This window comes from Symphalangus syndactylus, chromosome 7 (genome assembly GCF_028878055.3).
Source record: "Symphalangus syndactylus isolate Jambi chromosome 7, NHGRI_mSymSyn1-v2.1_pri, whole genome shotgun sequence".
In the NCBI taxonomy this organism is placed as follows: domain Eukaryota; kingdom Metazoa; phylum Chordata; class Mammalia; order Primates; family Hylobatidae; genus Symphalangus; species Symphalangus syndactylus.
In genome coordinates, this window is record NC_072429.2 from 63461334 (window position 1) to 63488029 (window position 26696).

The 26696-nt window shown below is 44.8% G+C and overlaps 1 protein-coding gene across 11 annotated transcripts in view; it reads left to right on the forward strand.

Annotated features, from left to right (window-relative positions):
* The first annotated feature begins 4594 nt into the window (after positions 1-4594).
* The window catches only part of TCEA1 (transcription elongation factor A1), a 127051-nt gene continuing 104949 nt past the window's right edge, over positions 4595-26696 (forward strand). For 3 of the 11 annotated variants that reach the window (XM_063642816.1, XM_055286413.2, XM_055286412.2), the window contains exons 1-2: positions 5899-6140; positions 6974-7005. In XM_063642816.1, coding sequence (XP_063498886.1) covers positions 6072-6140; positions 6974-7005 — 101 coding nt within the window. In that variant the 5' untranslated portion in view covers positions 5899-6071. Of the gene's footprint in view, positions 4712-5881; positions 6141-6547; positions 6570-6973; positions 7006-26696 lie in introns of those variants that run through there. The other 8 variants (XM_063642819.1, XM_063642820.1, XM_063642817.1 and 5 more) reach the window with 7 other exon arrangements.

Below are 26696 nucleotides of genomic sequence, written 5' to 3' on the forward strand. Positions count from 1 at the left end.
TGTCAATCATACCTCAATAAAGTGGTTTTTTAAAAGTTTTGCGTGTGTGTGTGTCTGTGTATATATATATATATAATATATATGCCTGTGTGTGTATTTATATATATATAACATGTATTTATTTACATACACACACACACACACCCACACACACAAATATATATATATTTTTTGAGACGGAGTCTTGCCCTGTTGCCCAGGCTGGAGTATAATGGCACGATCTCTGCTCACTGCAACCTCCACCTCCCAGGTTCAAGTGATTCTCCCTGCCTCAGCTTCCCAAGTAGCTGGGATTACAGGCACCTGCCACCATGCCCAGCTAATTTTTGTATTTTTAGTAGAGACGTGGTTTCACCATGTTGGCCAGGCTGGTCTTGAACTCCTGACCTCAGATGATCTGCCCACCTTGGCCTCCCAAAGTGCTGGGATTACAGACGTGAGCTACCATGCCTGGCCCCTGTTTTTTTTTTTTTTTTTTGAGACAGAGTCTCACTCTGTCGCTCAGGCTGACCTATGTTTATATTTTTAAATTTCTATTTTGAACATTTTTGTTCCATTTACATATTCTAACCAGCTATTGTTTGTAGCTAGAATAACCATTCCTTTTTGTATGCTGATTTAATAATTGGTTATATTACTGAATTTTCTTGTTAATAATGTTTATTTTTGGGGGGCACAGGTGGGGACAGGGTCTGGCTCTATCATCCAGGCTGGAGTGCAGTGGCATGAACATGGCTCACTGCAACCTTGACCTCCTGGACTCAAGCGACACCCCTGCCACAGCCTCCTGAGCCCAGCTAATTTTTTTCTTTTTAAATTTTTCGTAGACAAGGTCTCGCCCTGTTGCCTAGGCTGGTCTTGAACTCCTGGGCTCAAGCAATCCTCCCACCTCAGCCTCCCAAAGTGTTGGGATTACAGGTATGAGTCACCACACCTGGCCTTATTAGTAATTTTTAAACACTCTTACTGTATTTTTGCTTTGTACAATCATATCCTCTAAAATAAGAATAATTTTGTCTTTTTCAATTATTATATTTATTTCATTCCCTTACCTGGGGACAAGAGAGATCATTTTCATAGAAAGCTCCTTGGAGGATACATAACTTGGGTAAATGTTGCAGGTATAGTAGCGTAGACACCTCAACTTGAACTGTCCTACTCCCCACTAATGGAGTAAATTAATAGAATGATTGGTGGCCCTTAGAATTCTCTACTTATTACATCATAGAAAAACTCAACGTAATAGTGATTTGGAACATGTTCACAGTAAGAACTAGAGAGTTTTATTTTCTCAATTAACATCAGAAGCATTAGAACCAGAGCGACTTCCTTCTGAATGGAGGCAGGTAAAATGAGGCCGAGACCCACTGGGCTGAATTCCCAGGAGGTTAGGCATTCTTAGTTGCAGAATGAGATTGGAGGTCACAGGACTGGTATTACAAGGCATAGGTTATAAAGACCCTGCTGATGAAACAGGATGCAGTAAAGAATCTGGCCCAAGCCCACCAAAACCAAAATGGCAAGGAAAACGATCTCTGGTCGTCATCTCTGCTCATTATACACTTACTATAACACATTAGCATGTTAAAAGACACTTCCACCAGCTCCATGACAGTTGTAAACTGCTATGGCCAGGTAGGGAATCTACCCTATACGGTCAAAACAGGAACCCTCAGTTCCAGGAAATCCCTGCCCCTTTACCAGAAAACTCATGAATAATCCACCCCTTGTTTAACATATAAACAAGAAATAACTATTAGTATACTCAGCGGAGCAGCCCCTAGCCCTGCTCTGCCTACGGAGTAGCCATTCTTTTGTTTTTGTTTTGTTTTGTTTTGCTTTGCTTCTCTAATAAAATTGCTTTCACTTTATGGCCCCAAATTCTTTCTCGCCAGAGATCCAAGAATCTTCTCTTGGGACTGGGATCCCCTTCCGGTAACACTGACATCACAACTAAAGGACTTAAAAGCCTGATAAATGTACACAAGTACATGAAATGTGAATCCCATTATTATCATTTTCAGTAAATTGTCATCAATTTAAAACTTTTGGAGAATCCACAAAATTCTCATTGTCCAAATCCAATCCACAAGAATGATTAAAAACAGTGTGAATAAGACCCCAAATCCTTCAGAACGCTGATATTACAGGAAAGGGGTCCCAATCCAGACCCCAAGAGATGGTTCTTGGATCTCATGCAAGAAAGAATTCAGGGCAAGTCCATACAGTAAAGTGAAAGCAAGTTTATTAAGAAAGTAAAGAAATAAAAGAATGGCTACTCCATAGCTGGTTGTCCATTTTTACGGTTATTTCTTGATGTTATGCTAAACAATGGGTGGATTATTCATGCCTCCCCTCTTTAGACCATATAGGGTAACTTCCTGACATTGCCATGGCACTTGTAAATTGTCATGGCGTTGATGGTGTGTCTGGAATTGGTGGGTTCTTGGTCTCACTGACTTCAAGAATGAAGCTGTGGACCCTCGCAGTGAGTGTTACATTTCTTAAAGATGGTGTATCTGGAGTTTATTCCTTCTGGTGGGTTCCTAGTCTCACTGGCTTCAGGAGTGAAGCTGCAGACCTTCGCAGTGAGTGTTACAGCTCTTAAAAGCAGCGCAGGACCAAAGAGTGAGCAGCAGCAAGATTTATTGCAAAGAGCAAAAGAACAAAGCTTCCACAGTGTGGAAGGGGACCCGACTGGGTTGCCACTGCTGGCTCCGGCAGCCTGCTTTTATTCCTTTATCTGGCCCCATCCACATCCTACTGATTGGTCCATTTTACAGAGAACTGATTGGTTCGTTTTGACAGGGTGCTGATTGGTGTATTTATAATCCCTTAGCTAGACATAAAGGTTCTCCATGTCCCCACCAAATTAGCTAGATACAGAGTGCTGATTGGTGTATTTACAAACCTTGAGCTAGACAAAGAGTGCTGATTGGTGTATTTACAATCCTTTAGGTAGACATAAAAGTTATGCAAGTCCCCACTAGATTAGCTAGACACAGAGCACTGATTGGTGCATGTACAAACCTTGAGCTAGACACAGAGTGCTGACTGGTGTATTTCCAATCCTTTAGCTAGACATAAAGGTTCTCCAAGTCCCTACCAGATTAGCTAGATACAGAGTGCTGATTGGTGCATTTACAAACCTTGAGCTAGAAACAGGGTGCTGATTGGTGTGTATACAATCCTCTAGCTAGACATAAAAGTTCTCCAAGTCCCCACTAGACTCAGGAGCCCAGCTGGCTTCACCTAGTGGATCCTGCACTGGGGCCGCAGGCGGAGCTGCCTGCCAGTCCCACGCTGTGGGCCTGCACTCCTCAGCCCTTGGGCGGTCCATGGGACCGGGTGCTGTGGAGCAAGGGGAGGCTTGGGCCGTGCAGGAGCCCACAGTGGGGGCGGGGGAGGCTCAGGCATGGCAGGCTGCAGGTCCTGAGCCCTGTCCCTCGGGGAGGCGGCTGAGGCCTGGGGAGAATTCGAGTGCAGTGAGGGCAGGTCAGCAGCGCTGGGGGACCCGGTGCCCCCTCCGCAGCTGCTGGCCCAGGTGCTAAACCCACCGAGCCCACGCCCACCCGGAACTCGCTCTGGCCCACAAGCGCAGCACACAACCCTGGTTCCTGCCCACACCTCTCCCTCCACACCTTCCTGCAAGCAGAGGGAGCCGGCTCCGGCCTGGCCAGCCCAGAGAGGGGCTCCCACAGTGCAGTGGCAGGCTGAAGGGCTCCTCAAGCATGCCCAGAGCAGACGCCGAGGCTGAGGAGGTGCTGAGAGTGAGCGAGGACTGCTAGCACGTTGTCACCTCTCAATGGGAGTGCAGTAGTGAGGACGACCAGAGTTCACTCTCATTGCCATCTTAGTCTTGGTGAGTTTTGGCCGGCTTCTTTACTGCAACCTGTTTTATCAGCAACATCTTTATAACCTATATTTTGCGCTTACCTTCTATCTCATCCTGTGACTTAGAATGCCTTAACCGTCTGGGAATGCAGTCCAGCAGGTTTCAGCCTTACTTTACTCAGCTCCTATTTAAGATGGAGTTGCTCTGGTTCACACACCTCTGACACTGGTTACTGTGTGAGAGAAATGGAGTGTTGTTTTTTTTACAGCTTCCTTCCCAACCTTACTCTCTAAGGATGGTATCCAGTATGTCCTTTTTTTTTTTGAGACGGAGTCTCGCTCTGCCGCCCAGGCTGGAGTGCAGTGGCGCTATCTCAGCTCACTGCAAGCTCCGCCTCCCGGGTTCATGCCATTCTCCTGCCTCAGCCTCCCAAGTAGCTGGGACTACAGGCACTTGCCACCACGCCTGGCTAATTTTTTTTTTTTTTTTTTGTATTTTTAGTAGAGACGGGTTTTCACTGTGTTAGCCAGGATGGTCTCAATCTCCTGACCTTGTGATCTGCCCACCTCGGCCTCCCAAAGAGCTGGGATTACAGGTTTGAGCCACTGTGCCCGGCCTCCAGTATGTCCTTCACTGAATTGTAAACTTCTGAAGGTCAGGGCATTTTGGCTTTAAGTGTTTCTATCTTGTACTCTCTTCCAGATCTTACCATGTATTTGATATGCAACACATTTGTTGAGTAACTACATTTTAGGCCATAAAGGCACCTGTGCAGAAAAGGGCAGTCTAGTCTCGTGCTTATGTGTCCAGAGTTGGTTCCTTCCCATTGGTTCGTGGTCTCGCTGACTTCAAGAATAAAGCTTGTGGACCTTCGTGGTGAGTGTTACAGCTTTTTTTTTTTTTTTTTTTTTTTTGAGACGTCTTGCTCTGTCTCCCGGGCTGGAGTGCAGTGACATGATCTTGGGTCACTGCAAGCTCTGCCTCCCAGGTTCACGCCATTCGCCTGCCTCAGCCTCCCAAGTAGCTGGGACTACACGACCAATACAAAAAAACATTCTTTTTGTATTTTTAGTAGAGACGGGTTTTCACCGTGTTAGCCAGGATGGTCTCAATCTCCTGACCTCGTGATCCACCCGCCTCAGCCTCCCCAAGTGCTGGGAGTGTTACAGCTCTTAAAGGTGCCACAGACCCAAAGAGTGAGCAGCAGCAGCAAGATTTATTGTTAAGAGTTAAAGAACAAACCTTCCACAGCATGGAAGGGGACCCAGGGCTGCCACTGCAGCTGGGGGAGGGGGGGCGTGGCCAGCTTTTATTTCCTTATTTGTCCTGGCCCATGTCCTGCGGATTGGTCCACTTTACAGAACACTGATTAGCCCACTTTACAGGGTACTGATTGGTGCATTTTACAAACCTCTAGCTAGCCACAAAGCGCTGATTGGTGCGTTTTACAGTCCTAGCTACAGAGTGCTGTTGGTTCATTTTACAATCCTCTTGTAAGACAGAAAAGTTCTCCAAGTCCCCACCCGACCCAGAAGACCAGCTGGCTTTACCTCTCACTTAAACCTGTACTGTGTCAATATCCGTACATCAATAAGTGTTGTCGATCAAGTTAGGGAAGTAGTGGATTTCTGGTGACAAATGTTAACCTTTCCAACTAAAGTTTAAAGAAGGTAAGTTGAACCCACATCTACATACTGCTGTAGCCCCAAACGGAAATACTGCAAAAGCTCCACCAACCTCTCCCAGTCCATCCAGACTTTTACAAATGAATAGACCCTGGCCGCAGGAAACCAAGGAGCACCTGGGGTTGGGTGAATTGGCTCTGGGGCTCATTCTTTTCACTACAGCGCTAGAAAAGCAAAAACCTAAGCCAAGATCCAAGAGACCAGCCCTTAGCCTGCACCTGAGAGCGCATTTCCCCAGCCAGCACCGAGCATGCGCAGGCTGCGTGGTGTGGCGAAAGCGCAGCCCGGTCCGCGCTGACGCCGCAGCCAATCGGAGGGAGGGACCCGCCCAGACATTGTGAGGCCTCGAGGGAGGGGCGGCGGGCGAGGGGCAGGGCAGGGCGGACCCTGGACGCGCGGGCGCGCGCGGAAGGTAGCGCGGGGCCGCGTTGGCGCGCACGCGCCTGAGCGTGCGCCCGGTGGGGCCGGCCGGGACTCGCCGCTCGCACGCCCTTGGGCCGCGGCCGGGCGCCAGCTGTTCCTTCCGCTTGCGCTGTGAGCTGAGCCGGTGTATGTGCGGCAATAACATGTCAACCCCGCTGCCCGCCATCGTGCCCGCCGCCCGGAAGGCCACTGCTGCGGTGAGTGGCCTAGGCGTAGGCTCGGAGGGGTCCACTGGGCCGGCCACCGGTGGCTGCCCCTCGCGCGGGGTGGGCGTTGCGGGCGCGGGGTGGGCGTTGCGGGCGCGTGGCGGCCTGCGGACGAGGACGCTCCTCCCGGCCCGGGTGGGGTGCGAATGGCCGGCGCGGCCGGGTCTGCGGGGGGCGGGGGCAGCCGGGGGGTCACAGCCGGCGCGAGGGCCAGTCCCCAGCTCCTCCCTGCATTGCGGAGGAAGTGCGGCCCCGGGACCCCCGCGGGCCGGCCTAGGTAGGGCACAGCGTCAGCCTCTGCAGCGTGTTTCTGCCTGGTGTGTGGGTGAGGGAAACCCAAGTCCGCCAGGAAATCGCCTTATTGTCATCTCGCACTCTTGTCCTCAATGAAAGAAGTTTGAAGATCAAGTGTCCTACAAGGTCAGACGTACTGTTTTTTAGAAAACTCGTGTATGAAAAGTCAAACTTATTTTTGCTTTCGGAAGCTTGCTTTTGCAATGGAAAAATTCTACAGGATATGTGAGACGTTCCTGATTTGACTTGAAAGAGATAAACTGTTTTTCTTAAAATGTGATAATTTGCCCTCAGTGTCTAACTGGGACCTCTGAGTGCTACCCCCCACCACATTCATTATCTCAGGAAATAAAGGGAGAAGTTGATTAGAATTTTTGCCATTTAAAAGAGGTCGATAAAGTCGCCGAAGATAGTGTTGTGTAATTCTCTCGTAGGTTTCTTTCCGTTTTCCACGTTAAGCAAAGCTAGTGTATAACAATCCTGTGTGGGCTTATTTAGCATTGCTTATTAATTTTCCTCTTCTCTTATAGGTGATTTTCCTGCATGGATTGGGAGATACTGGGTAGGTACCATTATTATTAATAGTAACAGTAATGAAACTGGGTCATGCAACTTTTGTTTACGCGTTCAAAGGTTTAATGTTTAAGGACGCTAAAATGGTTTTTTAAAAGATTGCCAGTTAATATATCTTACAGTGCGGTGATTTAATGTTTTGCAAACCCTCAGAATTTCCCCCTTATCATCGTGAGTTTATTGATTTTTTTAACTCTGGTTTCTGGAACATACTAAAATTGCAAACTCCTCATTAGTTGCTTTGGGTATTGGATACCAGAGATCAGTGGAATGTTAGTAGGGACGATGTGCAATTGAGAGCTTTCCAGAGCAGTTAAAATTTCAGAGTAGATTGAAGAGAAGAACTAGTTGATTTTGATAAGAAAATAGTGGCAACATAAGGCATGCAGCATTCTGAATAGAGGGATTAGATGTTCACTCTAATGAGTTGAAAGGCAGAGGAGGCAACTCAAAGATTTATTTGGAGGCTTATCAAACAATTTGTTGTATTAACTGTACTTATTTTTATTTTTTGTTTGTTTGCTTTTTTCTTTTGTTATTAGTTTTAGAGACAGGGGCTCGCTCTGTCGCCCAGGCTAGAGTGCAGTTGTAGGATCTTAGCTCACTGCAGCTTTGAACTCCTGGGCTCAAGTGATCGTTCAGCCTCAGCCTCTCAAAACAGAGAGATAAGAGGCGGGAGCCGCCTGAGCCTGGCCTGTTGTACTAACTTTAGATACATGATTTATCTTTTACTCAAGCTTTTTCTATATTGAGATGTTTTTGTTTTTATATTTAAATCGGTGATAATCTGTGAAATATGAATGTTGTTTAAAAATTGCAGAAACAGAGGAAAAGTGAAGATAAATAAATTTTGATAAAGTAGCCCCAGAATGACTAAATTTTCTTTAAAATGAACCATTGGGGCTGGGCACAGTGGCTCACACCTGTAATCCCAGCACTTTGGGAGGCCGAGATGGGTAGTTCACTTGATGTCAAGAGTTCGACACCAGCTTGGCCAATATGGTGAAACCCCATCTCTACTAAGAATATAAAAATTAGCTGGGTGTGGTGGTGCATGCCTGTAATCCCAGCTACTAGGGAGGCTGAGACAGGAGAATCACTTGAACCTGGGAGGCAGAGGCTTCAGTGAGCCAAGATTGCACCACTGCACTCCAGCCTGGGCCACAGAGTGAGACTCAAAAAAAAAAAAAAAAATGCCATTAGGCTAGATTTTTGTTTGTTTGTTTGGAGATAGGGTCTGCTGTGTTGCCTTGGTTGGAGTGCAGTGGCGTGATCTTGACTCACTGCAACCTCCACCTTCTGGGTTCCTGGGCCTCCCGAGTAGCTGGGACTACAGGTGCTTGCCACCATGCCAGCTAATTTTTGTATTTTTAGTAGAGACGGAGTTTTGCCATGTTGGTCAGGCTGGTCTTGAACTCCTGACCTCAAGTGATCCGCCCGCCTGAGCCTCCCAAAGTGCTGAGATTACAGGCGTAAGCCACCACTTAAAAGTGATTCCTATTTTTTGCCTAATAAGTTGAGTTATGTAATACAAACCTTGTATGGAGTTACAGAAAAGGTTGCAGCAGTCTTTCTGGCAATCCAGTGGTCCCGTGAAAATGATGAACTTATTTTACCAAATGAAACTCGAATAGCAGAATCTATTTTATGGCCAAACCTTTCTTGATGTTGCAAGTCAGGGAGAAGCTTGCTACCCTCTAACTTTGCCAATAATGAGCGCTTCTATGTCTGAATGATTAGTTCAAGCAAAAAAACACTTCAATCTAGGCAGATTCCACAGACTGAAGTTAAAAGTGAAAATGGTGAAGACTATTAGGATCAAAAATACCAAGAACATTCATGAAATCTTGACCAAAAGTTAAGTTTATATTTAAAAAGTATCCTCCTTTTTAACCTGTTGTGATAAAAGAAAAAACAAAGGTCTCCAGCTCTGAAATTATTTGGTGGGATAATGCTAAGGAAAGGCTGACTCTGGATTGGTTCCGTGAGTGCACGGTGAAACTTTGAACCTGTCAGCCTGACAAGTGGCAATTTAATGTTTAAGATACTGTAGTCTCCCCTTACCTGCAGTTTTGCTTCCCATGGTTTCAGTTACCCATGGTTAACTGTGGTTTGAAAATACTAAGTGAAAAATTCCAGAAATAGTTTATGAGTTTAAAATTGTACACCATTCTTTTTTATTTATTTTATTATTATTTTTTGAGATGGAGTCTCACTCTGTCATCCAGGCTGGAGTGCAGTGGCACAATCTTGGCTTCCTTCAACCTCTCCCGCTCGGGTTCAAGTGATTCTTGCGCCTCAGCCTCCGATGTAGCTGGGATTACAGGCACGTGCTACCACGTCCAGCTAATTTTTTTGTATTTTTAGTAGACACGGGGTTTCGCCATGTTGGCCAGGCTGGTCTTGAACTCCTGACCTCTGGTGATCCACCCACCTCAGCCTCCCGCAGTGCTGGGATTACAGGCATGAGCCACCACGCGTGGCCTGAATTGTACACCATTCTCAGTGTTGTGATGAAATCTCATTCTGTCTCACCCAGGACACGAATCATTCCTTTACCTAGCATATCCATGCCATATGCCTTCACCATCTGTTAGTTACTTGGTAGCCATCTGGGTTATCAGGTCAACTGTTGCAGTATTGTTTTGCTTTTTTTTTTGAGACGGAGTCTCGCTCTGTCACCCAGGCTGGAATGCAGTGATACGATCATGGCTCACTGCAACCTCCACTCTCCAGGTTCAAGCAACTCTCCTGCCTCAGCCTCCTGAGTAGCTGGGACTACAGGCGTGCACCATCACACCCGGCTAATTTTTGTATTTTTAGTAGAGGCGGGGTTTCATCATGTTGGCCAGGCCAGTCTGGAACTCCTGACCTCAAGCGATCTGCCCGCCTCGGCCTCCCAAAGTGCTGGGAATACAGACATGAGCCACCTCGCCCAGCCTGTGGTGCTTTTATCCAAATAAGCCTTACGTTGCTTAATGATGGCCCCAAAGTGCAAGAGAAGTGATGCTGGCATATTGTTATAATTGTTTTATTATTGTTAATCTCTTCCTATGCCTAATTTACACATTAAACTTTATCACAGGTATTATGTATAGGAAAACACATAGTATATATAGGGTTTGGTGTTATCCATGGATTCAGGCATCCACTGGGGGTTTTAGAGCATCCCCCACTGTTTATTTCTGGAATTTTCCATGTAATATTTTCGAACCACAGTTGACTGTAGGCAGCTGAAACCATGGAAAACAAAACTGTGGGTGAGAAGGACTAGGGTATTTTAAACAGTATATAATCACAGAAAAGTTATCCCATTAAATTTAACATTTAGTATTATCTAATATATTATGCATTCAACCTTTGCCAGATTGTTCCATTAGTATCCTTTATAGCCATCTCCTCTTTAGTCATACATTGTATTTAGTTATCACATCTCTTTAGTCTCTTTTAATCTGGAACAATTCCCTAGATTTTCTTTTGTCTTTCATGACATTGACACTTCTGCAGAGAACAGGCTAGTCCTTTAATTTGGGTTTGTATATTTCCTCATGATTAGATTCAGTTTATGCATTTCTGGTATAAATGCCACGTAAGCAATATGTCCTATTCATTGCATGCATCAGTAGACTAATGATGCTGAGTCCCTTTATTGTTGTAACTTCGATCATTTGATTAAGGTGGTATCTTCAGGTCTCTACTGCAGTTACTTTCCTTTTGTAATTAAAAAGCAAGTTGAGGGGGTATACTTTGTGACTATGCAAGTTGTTCATCAAGCTTTCACCCAATATTTTTACCATCCATTGATAATTGCTTAAGTCAATCATTTCTACAGTGTGATTTTCCAATTCTGTTATTCCTTTTTTTTGTCATTCCATTTCGTTTATTAATCTGCTACTCCCCATTTAGTTAGTATGGACTCAGATTTATTTTCTATTTATTTATTTATTTGCTTTTTTGAGACGGAATCTCACTCTGTCACCCAGGCAGGCTGGCGTGCAGTGGTGCAATCTTACAGGTTCAAGCAGTTCTCCTGCCTCAGCCTCCCAAGTAGCTGGGACTATAGGTGCGTGCCGCCACACCCAGCTCATTTTTTTTTTTTTTGAGACCCTGTCTCACTCTGTTTCCCAGGCTAGAGTGTAGTGGCGTGATCTTGGCTCACTGCAACCTCTGCCTCCTGAGTTCAAGTGATTCTCCTGCCTCAGCCTCATGAGTAGCTGGGATTACAGGCACGCACCACCACGCCTGGCTAATTTTTTTTGTATTTTTAGTAGAGACGGGGGGGGTTTCACCATGTTGGTCAGGCTGGTCTCGAACTCCTGACCTTGTGATCTGCCCTCCTCGGCCTCCCAAAATGCTGGGATTACAGGCGTGAGCCACTGTGTCCAGTCAGATTTTTGTATTTTTAGTAGAGACGGGGTTTTGCCATGTTGGCCAAGCTGGTCTCGAACTCCTGACCTCAAGTGATTTGCCCACCTCGGCCTCCCAATCCCTCCCTGGGATTACAGGCATGAACCACTGTGTCCTGCCTGGACTCAGATTTATTTAATAGGTTATGTTCTATTCTGTTATGTTTTAAACTTTTTAACTTTTCATTTTAAATAACTTGAAATTTACATAAAAGTTGCAGAAATAGCATTTATCGCTCCTTATACCTTTCACCCAAATTACCCAATTGTTAATATTTCTGAACTGTTAAAGAATAAGTTGCAGGCGTGTTGCCTCATTACAGCTTAATTCTTCAGTGTACATTTTTAAGTACCAGGACACTCCAGTATAACCATCATTAAGAAGTTAACATTGATGGGATACTATGATCTAATCCACCAGCTCCATTCACATTTCATTGATTTGAACCAGTAATGTCCTTTATCAGTCCAGGATCACATATTGCCTTTACTTATCATTTCTCTTTCGTTTTCTTTATTCTGAAACAGTCCTTGTCTTTCATGACCTTGACACTTTTTCAAGAATACAGGCTGGGTATGGTAATACCAGTGCTTTGGGAAGCTGAGCACAAGAATCGCATGAGCCCAGCTGTTTGAGACCGGCCTGGGCAACAGCCAGACCCTGTCTCTACCAAAAAAAAAAAAAAGGTGTAAGCCAGTTACTTTGTAGAATGTCCCTCAGTTTGGGTTTATCTGATGTTTTGTGATTTATGCCTTTTTTGACAGGAACACTACAGAGGTGTTGCTGTGTCCATAACAGTGCATCATATTAGGCAAGACCTCGTGATGACTTTGTTGTTACTGATGTTGTGTTTTATCACTTGGTTAAGATGGTGTCTGCCAGGTTTCTCCACATTAAAATAATAAGTATAACATATGAAATATTTAAAATATTGAATATGTAATTAAAATATTAAAAGATATTTTGTGGCTAGTTACCTTGATATTATAACATATTCCTGATCCCCACCATATGTTCACCCATGGATTTAGCACCCATTAATGATTATTGCCAGAATCTGTTGTTGTGGTAGTTGCTGAATATCTTATGATATTTAAATATTTAAAGTTAAAATATGGACTTTTAATTAAATTTCCTTTGTTCTGGCCGGGTGCAGTGGCTCATGCCTGTAATTCCAGCACTTTGGGAGGCTGGGGCAGGAGGATCATCTGAGGTCAGTAGTTCAGTACCAGCCTGGCCAACATGACGAAACCTCGTCTCTGCTAAAAATACAAAAACTAGCTGGACAGGATGGTGCATGCCTGTTGTGCCATCTACTTGGGAGCTGGAGGTTGCAGTGAGCCGAGATGGTGCCACTGTACTCCAGCCTAGGTGACAGTGAGACTCAGTCTCAAAAAAAAAAAAAAATTCCTTTATTCTGGATTTATTCTTTAGCAGTCTACTGTGGGATAGAGCTTTCCTTTCTCCTTTATTATGTATGTACATACTCATTTGTTTCAAAATTTTAAATCAGTACAGACTCTTGGATTCCTGTTGTATTCGGAGGATAACAATCAAGTTAGTTATTTATTTTGATGCTCAAATTGTCCTTTAGTTGGCCACAGTAACCCTTTCAAGCTGGTACTCAGTGTCTTTTGGACATATCCTCATTCTTATTTGATCACTTCCTCACTTTATGGTATAAGATTTTTTCTAGGATTGTCTTATATGTTTCCTGCTCTAGTCCTCGACTCAGCCATTTTTCCAAGAACCCTGGTTCCTTTTAGTAGACAGTGAGTTCTGGGTGCTATTGTGCTCCCAGATCTAGACCCTTGCAGTGGACAGAGCTAAGAATATATGCACATACATACATATGTACACACATATCAGTTTTAGTATTTATAAGTATTCAAAATCTTGAGTTTATAATGATTCCTCCAATTGCAGCCCAGCACCACAGGGTTTATTATAGCCTTCTCCCTTTCCGTATTTGTAATTCCGTGAGGAACTTGACTTCTGTTCTTGGGGGGTTCTGGCCAACAGTGCAACTCTGGAGTGCGCCCCTCCAGTTGCACCAGCTCACAGCTATGCTTCATTCATGGGACCTCTCCCCATCTGCTGAATATCACACCTGAAAGCTCAGTTCCAATTAAGGGGAAACGGGGAGGAGGAAAGGCCTGGTGGAAAGCTTGGTTCTCTTCATGTGCCCCCTTCCCTGCTACTCCTCAGCCCCAATGTATTCCAGGAATTACTTATCTGTATTACCAGTCCCTGTGACATTTCCTAGGCCAAGGAGATTATAAAAGTATAGAGAAGAATGTTTGAAAGATAAAGTGGTTGACTGGATCAGATTTTACTGAGAGGTCCAACAAGGTGAGGACTGAAAATAAATTGGCAACATGGATATGTTTTGTGACCATAATAAGTTTGCAAGTCTTCCTGTAATCAAGAACTATTAATAATAGAATTATAGAATGTGATTTGGAGATCATTTAATTACAAGGAATAGAAAACTCTTCAACTAGCTTAACAAAAATTAGAATTTGTGGAAGGATAGAAGGACAGCCCACTGGCATATAAAGTCCATGAAGGCAAAGGTTTCTTTAATAAACTTTCATTAAGATAAAATTCACATACCATAAAATTTACCTGAGCACAGGGATTTTTTGTGTTTTGTTTAAATTAATACTGTATTCCCAGTGCTAGAATAGTATAGGACATGTAATAGCACTAAGTATTTGTTGGACAAATAAATGAATAAATAAGGAATTAAAGGGCGAGACATATGAGGAGCATCAATCACCACATGTATTAGTTTCCTAAGGCTGCCATTATAAATAACCACAAACTAGATGGATTAAAAACAACAGAAATTCATTCTCACAGTTAAACAGGCCAAAAGTCCAAAACCAAGCTGTCAACAGGGCCACATACATTCTCTCTAACGGAAGATCCGTCCTTGCCCGTTCAGTTTCTGATAACTCCTGGCTTTCCTCGGCCTCAGGCACCATACCCCTAACCTCTGCCTCTGTCTTCATGTGACCTTTGCTGTGTTTCTGTCCTCTCCTCCTCTTAGGAGGACACCAGTTATTCGATTTAGGGCTCACCCTAATCAAGTGTGATCTCAACCCTTAACTAAGGAAATCTGCAAAGAGCCTATTTTTTTTTTTTTTTTTTTCTCTCTTTTTTTTTTTTATTAATTTTTTTTGCATACAAAAACAATAAACATTTTCTAAAAATACATACAAACAAAAAGATGCGTATCAAACATATTAGGAAGGTTGCACATGGGAAGTCGGGGAATAGAAATGGGGGTGGGAGTTAAAATAAATGAGAGAGGGACTTTATATGGATCAGTGATAATAACTCAATCCTCTATTTGACAAAGAAGAGGGAGAAGGAAGAGGAAGAAAAAGAAAGTGGGATAAAGGATCAGAAAGGGAAGAAAATAGAAAAAATTAGAGTATGACTCCAGGGTAGACCTGTTTTGTTGTCATTGAGTTGGTTGGTTGGTTTGTCTGTTGTATTCTTCATGTTTCGCCAAGTTGGCCAGACTGGTCTCGAACTCCTAGCCCGAAGTGATCAACCCGCCTCGCCCCCCAGAGTGCCGGGACCACAGGCGTGAGCCACCACGTCCAGCCCCCACATTGCCTCTGGCCTCCGTGGTAGACCTCCCAGACGGAGCGGCCAGGCAGAGGAGCTCCTCACTTCTACCCAGACACGGGACGGCCGGGCAGAGGGGCTCCTCACTTCCCAGACGGGGCGGCCAGGCAGAGACGCTCCTCACTTCTTCCCAGACGATAGGTGGCCGGGCAGAGGCGCTCCTCACTTCCCAGACGATGGGTGGTCGGGCAGAGGTGCTCCCCACTTCCCAGACGATGGGTGGCCGGGCAGAGGCGCTCCTCACTTCCCAGACGATGGGCGGCCGGGCAGAGGCGCTCCTCACCTCCCAGACGATGGGTGGCCGGGCAGAGGCACTCCTCACTTCCCAGATGGGGCAGCCGGGCAGAGGCTCTCCTCACTTTCCAGACGATGGGTGGCCGGGCAGAGGCGCTCCTCACCTCCCAGACGATGGGTGGCCGGGCAGAGGCGCTCCTCACCTCCCAGACGATGGGTGGCCGGGCAGAGGCGCTCCTCACCTCCCAGACGGGGCAGCCGGGCAGAGGCGCTCCTCACTTCTTCCCGGACAGGGCGGCCGGGCAGAGGCGCTCCTCACTTCTTCCCAACGGTGCGGCCGGGCAGAGGCGCTCCTCACTTCCTCCCGGACGGGGCAGCCGGGCAGAGGCGCTCCTCACTTCTTCCCGGACGGGGCGGCCGGGCAGAGGCGCTCCTCACTTCCCAGACGGTGGGTGGCTGTGCAGAGGCGCTCCTCACTTCTTCCGGGATGGGGCGACCGGGCAGAGGCGCTCCTCATTTCTTCCCGGACGGGGCGGCCGGGCAGAGGCGCTCCTCACTTCCTAGACGGGGCGGCCGGGCAGAGGCGCTCCTCACTTCTTCCCGGACGGGGCGGCCGGGCAGAGGCGCTCCTCACTTCTTCCCGGACGGGGCGGCCGGGCAGAGGCGCTCCTCACTTCTTCCCGGACGGGGCGGCCGGGCAGAGGCGCTCCTCACTTCTTCCCGGACGGGGCGGCAGGGCAGAGGCGCTCCTCACTTCTTCCCGGACGGGGCGGCCGGGCACAGGCGCTCCTCACTTCCTCCCGGACGGGGCGGCCGGGCAGAGGCGCTCCTCACCTCCCAGACGATGGGAGGCCGGGCAGAGGCGCTCCTCACTTCCCAGACGATAGGTGGCAGGGCAGAGGCGCTCCTCACTTCCCAGACGGGGCGGCCGGGCAGAGGTGCTCCTCACTTCCCAGACGGGGCGGCCGGGCAGAGGCGCTCCTCACTTCCCAGACGATGGGTGGCCGGGCAGAGGCGCTCCTCACTTCCCAGACGATGGGTGGCCGGGCAGAGGCGCTCCTCACTTCCCAGACGGGGCGGCCGGGCAGAGGCGCTCCTCACTTCCCAGACGGGGCGGCCGGGCAGAGGCGCTCCTCACTTCCCAGACGGTGGGTGGCCGGGCAGAGGCGAAAGAGCCTATTTTTAAATAAAGTCACATTCCGAGGTTTCAGGTGGATATGAATTTGGGGGGAACGCTGTTCAACTACACCATTATTCTCACTACCTTTCCCTGGTCTTATGGTCTCTCACTTGCTTCTTTCTGTAGATTTGCATAATTCTCAGTGCGGACACACTCGTGTTATCCAAAAGTGAACAATCCTGGCTCTGACTTATATCAACCCTACTTCTGGTGTTCAGTCAAGAATCTTATCTGTCTTAGGTCATTTTTTTTCTTGTCTAGTTAGTTGGTAAGACTGATTGGGACTGATAGGACAGTTCATAAGAATAATGTGCTACATGAATGGGGATGGGAATGAGTGGTGTTTCTTGTACAAACCCAGACAGAATCTCTGAGTTTTTAAGAAGTTCTACACCCATATTACTACAGGATAATGAACAAATGGAAATAATGCCTTAGTTACTCTGCAGTCTTTTTTTTTTTTTTTTTTTTGAGACTCTCTGTTGCCCAGGCTGGAGTTTGGTGGCACCATCTCAGCTCACTCTGCCTCCCAGCTTCAAGCAATTCTCCTGCCTCAGCTTCTGAAGTAGCTGGGATTACAGGCACCCACCTCCACGCCCGGCTAATTTTTGTATTTTTAGTAAAGACGGGGTTTCACCATGTTGTCCAGGCTGGTCCCAAACTCCTGACCACAGGTGATCCGCCCACCTTGGCCTCCCAAAATGCTGGGATTACAGGTATGAGCCACTGCACCTGGCCTCTGCAGTCCTTTTTAAAAGATCACAATTGAGAAACAAATTGGAGTCAATTTGTAATGTTTTTGGGGGTATGCGCTGAAATTCACTTTTTGGACTCTTAGAAACCTTGTGTCTATGTGTCTGGGTTTTGTTTTCCTTTTTTCTAACAATAAAATGAAATATATTCTGATTAATCTAGGATTCTGAATATTAGATTCTGCTTAATTGAAGCTTTGTGTAGAATTATTATTATTATTTTTTTTGAGACAGGGTCTCGCTCTGTCACCCAGGCTGCAGTGCAGTGGTGTGGTCATGGCTCACTGCAGCCTTGATCTCCCCGGCCCAGGCAATCCTTCCACCTCAGCCTCCCAGGTAGCTGAGATGACAGGTGCATGCCACCACACAGGGCCTGATTTTGTTTTGTTTTGTTTTGTTTTTAAGTAGAGACGGTCTCATTATGTTGCCTAGGCTGGTCTCAAACTCCTGAGCTCAAGCAGTCTGTCCACCTTGGCTTCCTAAAGTGCTGGCATTACAGGTGTGAGCCACTACACCCAGCCAGAATTCTTAAATCTTGAGTTTTTCATTGTCATTGAAAATTATCAAAAGAATTGGATACAGCTTGGCCATCCTTTTTATATTAATATGGTTGGAGTCAGATTTTTATAACCTGTACAGACCTTTGAATCATCCAGTACAACTAGCTCCTGGTTATGGATGGGAAAACTGAGAACTAGAAAGGCATGATTCTCATACTATAGCATGCATCAAAATTGCCTGAAAGACTTGATTCTTGGGCCTCACTGCCAGTTTCTGATTGAGTGGGTCTGGAATGAGACCCAGGAATTTGTCTGCATGCCTCTTCTTCTTCTTCTTTCTTCCTCCTCGTCCTCCTCCTCCTCCCCTTCTCCTCCTCCGTCTTCTCCCTCTCCTCCTCCTCCACCTTTTCTTCCTCCTCGTTCTCTTCCTTCTTTCTCCTTCTCCTCCTTCTCCTTCTCTTCCTTCTTTCTCCTCCTCCTCCTCCTCCTCCTTCTCTTCCTTCTTTCTCCTCCTCCTCCTCCTCCTCCCCACTTTGACAGGGTCCTCTTCTGCCACCGCCTCTGCATCTTCCATCTCCTCTTCTGCCGCTGCCTCTCCCTCCTCCTCCTCCTTCTCCTTTTCCTCCTCCTCCTTCTTGCTTCGACAGGGTCTCTCACTCTGTTGCCCAAGCTGGAGTGCAGTGGCATGAACACAGCTCACTGCAGCCTTGACCTCCTAGGTTCAGCCTCCCAAGTGGCTGGGAGTACAGCTGCATGCCACCATGCCTGGCTATTTTTTAAAGTTTTTGTAGAGATGAGGGTCTCAGTATGTTGCCCAGGTTAGTCTAACTCCTGGGCTCAAGCTGTCTTCCCACCTGGGCCTCCCAAAGTGCTGGGATTATAGGCATGAGCCACTGTGCCTGGCCAGAATTTGCATTTCTAACAAGTTCTCATTGGATAGGGATAGTACAGGTCTGGGGATCACACTTCTGAGAACTACCAGACTGACGGAACTGTCTGAGGCCACACTTTTAGATAGTGGCTGAGTGGGGACTAGAACCCAAGATTCCTATTTCTTTTTCTCATATAAGGGTTCTTAGTATTTCTTTTCTTTTCTTTCCTTTCCTTTCCTTTCCTTTCCTTTCCTTTCCTTTCCTTTCCTTTCCTTTCCTTTTCTTTCTTTTTCTTTTTTTGAGACAGTTTTGCTCTTGTTGCCCACGCTAGAGTGCAGTGGTGTGATCTGAGCTCACTGAAACCTTCGCCTCGTGGGTTCAAGCGATTCTCTGCCTCAGTCTCCTGAGTAGCTGGGATTACGGGTGCCCGCCACTGTGCCTGGCTAATTTTTGTATTTTTAGTAGAAACAGGGTTTCCCCGTGTTGGCCAGGTTGGTCTCAAACTCCTGACCTCAGGTGATCTACCCACCTTGGCCTCCCAAATTGCTGGGATTACAGGCATGAGCCACCACGCCCTGCCTGGTTCTTAGTATTTCTTATGTAGAATGGAGGTTGGAGCCAGGGTGGTGGCTCACACCTGTAATCCTAGCACTTCGGGAGGCTGAGGTGGGAGGATGGCTTGAGCCTAGGAGTTTGAGATCAGTCTGGGCAACATGGCAAAACTCCGTGTATTAGTTCTCTTGCTGCTATAAATAATTACCGAAACTGGGTAATTTATAAAGAAAAGAGGTTTAATTCACACACAGTTCTGCATGGCTGGGGAGGCCTCAGGAAAGGTGGAAGGCACCTCTTCACAGGGTGGCAGGAGAGAGAAATGAGAGCTGAGTGAAGGGGGAGGCCCCTTATAAAACTATCAGATCAAATGAGAACTCACTCTCAGGAGAACAGCATGAGGGAAACCACCCCTGTGATTCAGTTATCTCTACCTGGTCCCACTCTTGACACATGGGTATTGTGGGATCTGGCCAGCAGCCCACAATGCAACGAGGCTCTCTCTTTGTTCCCAGGCGGATCGGCGGGTTGAGAAATAATAGACACACACCAGATAGTGAAAGCTAGGTCCAGGGGGGTCACCACCTTTTGGTCCTGCGGTGCCAACAATGCACTGGATATACCAGCATTTATTACTAAGTTTAGTGAGGGCGGGGGTAGGTTAGTGAGGGATTTAGGGTCATTTGATTATTAGGTGAGATGGTCACATGGGGATGAAGTAATTCTTTAACATAACATTTGTATGTAGAAGTACAGTACATTTGTATGTAGAAGTACAGTATACAGAGATAAGAATTTACGATATAGTGTGTGCGTCAGTAATTTCTAATAGAGCCTTAAAACAGAAACACAATCTTTCCATAACCTATGATTAGCAAAATATTAATCAGCAGTAACAGTTGCAGCAAAAGCTGGTTACAAACAATCCATAGAAACAGGATGTGAAGCTAGACAACTGGTTAGACCAGAAATTCTCAGAAGGGAGTATGTCTTAACCCTAAAGAGGCCTAGAAGAGCCATGGCAAGATGAGGGCGTTTATAGCCCTATCTTATCCATATGGACAGGCGCCCCCCCCCCCCCCCCCCGCATGCGTCCGTTTATAGGCTCTCCACAAGGGTCGCATTCCATTCCCAGAGCTATGAACATCTGCTTTTCTGGGATAGGAATCTTGGTGATGTGAAACCTCCCTGACTGCACGTCCATTCATAGGCTCTCTGCGGGGGAAGCACATCACTTGCTGTTGGCTCGTTCTGGCAGTCCAACCTGGCATTGTCTTTACGCAATCCTGCATGCAATTTTGTATTTACAATAATCAGGAGCATTTCATCTTTTATTCCATAGCAATAGTTTCAGGAGATCTCTCTACACATGGGGATTATTACAATTCAAGGTAAGATTTTGGTGGGGACACAGCCAAACCGTATCATCCACTTTCTACAAAGAATACAAAAAATTGGCCAGCCATGGTAGAGTGTGCCTGTAATCCCAGCTACTTAGGATGCTGAGGTGGGAGGATCGCCTGAGCCTGGGAGGTCGAGGCTGCAGTGAGCTGAGATGATGCCATTGCACTTCCAGCTTGCGCAACAGTGAGACCCTATCTCAAAAAAAAAAAAAAAAAAAAAAAGGTTGGCAAACAAGGGCCCATGGTTCAATTCTGGCCTGCCACTTACTTATTATTACAGTATTAGTATATACATTCTAATACATACATATTAATGTTAGTATTGTTACATATTTTCAAAGACACCCCCCCGCCGCCGTGGATGTCTGAAACCACAGAGAGTACCAAACCCTATGGTACTATGTTTTTTCCTATGCATACATACCTGTGATAAAGTTTCATTTATAAATTAGGCAAAGTAAGAGGTGAACAACAACAATAGAATAATTATAACAATATACTGTAATAAAAGTTATGTGAATGTGATCTCTCTCTCAAAATACATTCTTGTTCTGTACTCACCTGTTTTTCGATGGTGGTTGAATGCAAGTAACTGAATCCACAGAAAGCAAAACTATGGTTGATGGGGAACTACTGTACTTATTGAGATACAATTCACATACCAAAAACTTCACTCTTTTAAAGTATACAGTTCAGTAGTTAGTATATTTACAGAGTTGTTCAACTATTACCACTGTCTTAATTCCAGAATATGTTCAACATCCCTAAAAGAAACCCAACATCCATCTGCAGACTACTTATTCCCCTCCCTGGCAACCACTATCTTTTTCTGTTTCTGTGGATTTGCTTATTCTGTATATTGCGTAGAAATGGAATCAGATAATATTTGGTCTTTTGCATCTGGCTTCTTTCACTTTATAACATAATGTTTTTCAGGCTCATCTATGTTGTAACATGTACCAGTACTGCTTTCTTTCATTGCCAAGTAAATAATTAGCTGAGCATGGCGTCATGCACCTGTAGTCTCAGCTACTTGGGAGGCTGAGTCAGGAGGATCCTTTCAGGCCAGGAGTTCAAGTCTAGCCTGGGCAATATAGTGAGACTCTGTCTCTTAAGAAAATTCACATGAAAATAATTCATTCATCAATTAATGAACATTTGGATTGTTTCTACGTTTTGACTCTAATGAATAATACTACTCTGCACATTCGTGTACAAGACTTTGTATGGACGTGTTTTTAGTTCTCTGGGGTATATACCTGGGAGTCAAATTGCTGAGTCAATGGTAGCTCTATGTTTAATCCTTGAAGAACTCCAGGGCAGTTTTCATAGTAGCTACACTTTTTTACACTTCTGCCAAGATAAACGGCCAGCAGTGTGTGAGCGCTCTGATTTCTCCCCATCCTTATTAACACTTGTTATTGTCTTTTTGATTATAGCCATCCATTTGTATGTGAAGTGGTGTCTCATTGTGATTTTGATTTGCATTTCCTAATGGTTAATGTTGAGCATCATCTCATGTCCTTGAAAAAAGTAAAATAGAGGTCCCTCTTCAAAGATTTTCCTCCCCATCTAATTAGGAATAAATAGTAACTTCTCTTAAAAGCAAAATTTATTCGAAGACCTGTGCTAACATTCTTAAATATCTGCTAGCCGTAATAAAGAAATCAATGTACTTTATGTTCTTAGCTCCCACAATTGAGCCTAAATATTTGCCCTGGCATGCTTATACTGGTCCAAGCAAGCATTAGGTCGTAGCCTGTTCCTCTTCCTTATTTAAAAGTGTTTTTATCTTTCTCAGCATTCCACAAGTTACTTCCTCCTTCCTTTGTTCTCCTCTACCTTTGCCTCTTTTAAAAAGTTCTAAGTTGCTAAGCCAATCGGGACAAACAGCAGAATGTGAGGTCCCGTTCCAGCCAATGGAAACCAGACACAGCAGTAGGGTGGACTCGTCAGATTATAAATGACTGTATCTTCTTTGTTCGGTGTACTCTCGTGGCACAGCTACTGGCAAGTGTACCCTTTCTGCAGAAAGTAAAAATGGACTTACTAAATAAATTAAATTTATGTTCAAGTGCTATTTCTTTACGGCATCAGAGAACAAGCATTTCAAACATCCTTATTGGCCATTTGCATATTTTCTTTGGAGAAATCTCTGTTCAGATCCTTTGCCATTTTAAAAATTGGGTTGCCTTTTTGTTGTTGATTTATAAGAATTGTTTGTATCGTCTGGACACTAGACTCCTATCAGATACATTATTTGTAAATATTGTCTCCCATTGCGTGGGGTGTCTTTGCACCCTCTTGGGTAGTATGTTTTGCAGCACAACAGTTTTTCATCCTGATGATTTTTATGTTTGTTTGTTTGAGACAGAGTTTCGCCCTGTAGCCCAGGCTGGAATGTAGTGGCGCGATCTCAGCTCAGTGTAGTCTCTGCCTCCTGGGTTCCAGCTATTCTTCTGCCTCGGCTTCCCGGGTAGCTGGGATTACAGGCATGCGCTGCCATGCCCTGCCCTGCCCAGTTTTCAAGTCTTTCACTTATTTTGTTAAATTATTCCTCTGAGTATTTTATTCCTTTGTATACTATGATGAATGGAATTGTTGTCTTTATTGCATTTTTATATGTTCATTGCTAGTGTATAGAAATATACCTTTTTGATAAGTTTTTTATATCCTGGGATCTTGCTGACCTCATTAGCTCTTAGGATGTTTTTGTAGATTTCATAGGATTTTCTGTATATAAGATCATAAGATACTCAGCTCACAAAATCATGAGAGGGAATTTTACTGATTCCTTTCCAGTCTGGATGCCATTTATCTTGCCAGTTTCTCTGGCTACAATCTCTGGTAAAATGGTGTATTGTATTTATTAAATTTTAATGTTGAACTACCCTTGCATTCTAGGGAAAATCTGTCCTGGTCATGGTGTATAATTGTAATTATTTGTCGATAGATTTGGTTTGGTAGTTTTTAGGATTTTGTATTTATATTCCTATGGGATAGTCTGTCATTTTCATTTTGAGACGGGGTCTCGCTCTGTCACCCAGGCTAGAGTGCAGTGGAGTGAACACAGCTCACTGCAGCCTCAACCTTCCAGGCTCAAACCATACTCCCAAGTATCTGGGACCACAGATGCACACCACCATGCCTGGCTAATTTTCTCACTTTTTTGTGGAGATGGGGTCTTACTGTGCTGCCCAGGCTGGTCTTGAACTCCTGGGCTCAAGCAATCCCCCCACTTTGGCCTCCTAAAGTGTTGGGATTACGAGCGTGAGCCATCACACCTGGCTGTCATTTTTTTTTTTCTTGTACCCTTTGGTTTTGATGTCAGAGTAACAATGGCCTTCTAAGTGAGTAAGTGTTTCTTCTTTTTTTGGGCGGGGGAGATGAGGAGAAGGATTCTTTAAACATTGGATTGCTAGACTTCACCTTGAAGCCATGTGGTACTGGGCTTTTCTGTGAGACTTTTGATTGCTGATTCAATTTCTTGTTATAGGCCTGTACAGATTTTGTTTCTTCTTGAATCCGTTTTTGGTAGTTTGTGTCATTCTAAGAATTTGTCTATTTAGTCTAGGTTATCTAATTTATTACCATGTAATTGTTCATACTATTCTTTTATAATCTTTTCTATGTGTCAAGTTAGTAGTAGTCTGTTCTTTGATTCCTGATTGTAATAATTTGAGTCTTCTGTTTTTTTTCCTTGGTTGATCTAGCTAAAGATTTGCCATTTTTGTTGATCTTTTCAAAGAACCAACTTTTGCTTTAGTTGATGGTCTCTCTCTTTTTTTTGAGATGGACTCTCGTTCTTTGGCCGGGGCTGGAGTGCAGTGGCTCAATCTCGGCTCACTGCTACCTCCGCCTCCCAGGTTCAAGCAATTCTCCTGTCTCAGCCTCCTGAGTAGCTGGGACTACAGGCACGTGCCACCACACCCAGCTAGTTTTTGTATTTTGGGTAGAGGTGGGGTTTGGCCATGTTAGCCAGGCTGGTCTCTTACTTCCTCACCTCAAGTGATCCACCCACCTCAGCTTCCCAAAGTGCTGGGAATACAGGTGTGAGCCACTGCGCTGGCCTCTATTGCATTCATTTCCACTCTAGTTTTTATTATTTTCTTCTTTCTGTTTACAGTGGACTAAGTTTTTTGGTTTTGGTTTTTTTTTCAGGTAGAAGATTAGGTTGTTAATTTGAGATCTTTATTTTTATATTTATTTATTTTTTATTTTTATTTTTTCTCCCAGGCTGGAGTGCAGTGGTGCAATCTCAACTCACTGCAACCTCTGCTTCCGAGGTTCAAGTGATTCCTCTGCCTCAGCCTCCTAAGTAGCTGGAATTACAGGCATTCACTGCCACACTGGGCTAGTTTTTGTATTTTTAGTAGAAACAGGGTTTCACCACATTGGTCAGGCTAGTCTTGAACTCCTGACCTCAGGTGATCTGCCCACCTCAGCCTCCCAAAGGGCTGGGATTACAGGCGTGAGCCACCGTGCCTGGCCTGAGATCTTTATTTTTAAACACAGATGTCTACAGCCATACATTTCCATTTGAGCATTGCCTTTGCTGCATCCTATGCATTCTCGCTGCTACTTGTTTTTACTTTTTCTAAATGGTTAGGAAAAACTTAAGACTTAGTGACAAATGAAAAGTATATGAAACTCAGATTTTATTATACATAAATAAGGTTTTTTTGGAACAGAGCCACATCCTTTTGTTTACATGTTGTCTATAGTTAATTTTCATCCTAGAGTGGCTGAGTTCAGTAGTTGCAACAGAGACCTTCTGGCTGGTAAAGCCTAAAATGTTGACTCTTTTGGTCCTTTGCAGAAAACAATTATTGACCCCTGTTGTTAAATATTTTTTGATATACAGATGTTTTACATCATGATAAATTCATCATAAAATCAAAAAATCGTAAATTTAGCCATTATAAGTTGGGAACTATTTGTATATTCATACTATGAAAAATTGAGCTTTTCATTGTAATTTTTAGCTTGCATGAGAGTTAGAGCTGTATTTGCTTAGAGTAATATTCCTAAGATGATAATATTTGTCATCTGATTTTTTTCTGTGGGTTCTTATGGGCTACCTGTTAACATTCAAATACAGATTACAGCAATCATTTCTTCACCATGTGGTCTTAACCTACTTTATCTGAAGTCTCTTCAATTTCTATCTCTGATTTTAAAGTATTCTTCTAGACTAATTTAACAGTATATATGCAAAGGCCTAATTTTTTAAAAGATTTTTGTGACATAAATGTTTTAAAGAATTTTTTCTAGGGAAAAAATTATGTCTGCGAACATTCATTTTATAAGACTGTACAATGAGGCTGGGCACGGTGGCTCATGCCTCTGATCCCAGCACTTTGGGAGGCGGGCGGATCACGAGGTCAGGAGATCGTGACCATCCTGGCTAACATGGGGAAACCCTATCTCTACTAAAAATACAAAAAATTAGCCAGGCATAGTGGCGGGTGCCTGTAGTCCCAGCTACTCGGGAGGCTGAGGCGGGAGAATGGTGTGAACCCAGGAGGCGGAGCTTGCAGTGAGCCAAGGTCGCGCCACTGCACTCTAGCCTGGGCAAGAGAGCGAGACTCCGTCTTAAAAAAAAAAAAAAAAGACTGTACAATGAGAAATCTGTGTGAAAAAAATTTAAATGCCAAAATGTTTAGAAAGAAGAATATTTGATAAGTTAGAATTCCAGCAATTTAAGTGGAAAAAGTGTATCCTGGGCAGGCGCAATGGCTCACGCCTGTAATTCAAACACTTTGGAAAGCCAAGGCAGGAGGATCACTTGAGGCCAGGAGTTCGATACCAGCCTGGGCAACATAGTGAGATCCTGTCTCTACCAAAAAAAAAGTACATTCTAAAACTGTAGATACAATATAGTCTCATAACAAATAGGAGCTAAGCTGTTAATGATTGTTTCTTTTTTTGAAAAAAGGATTAGTTCTTGATTGCGCCACTCCAAATGCTTTTCGTTTTCTACTCTTGTCTTTTCTCCCCTAATTGTAATAAGGAATAAAACATACTACGGTGTGTATGTATGTGCGTGTGCGTTGTGGGGAAAACCTGGCCTCTGTCTTACTGCTCCTGCTGTATAAATTCTTTTTGATTTTCGTAGCTGAAACTAATCTTTTCCTT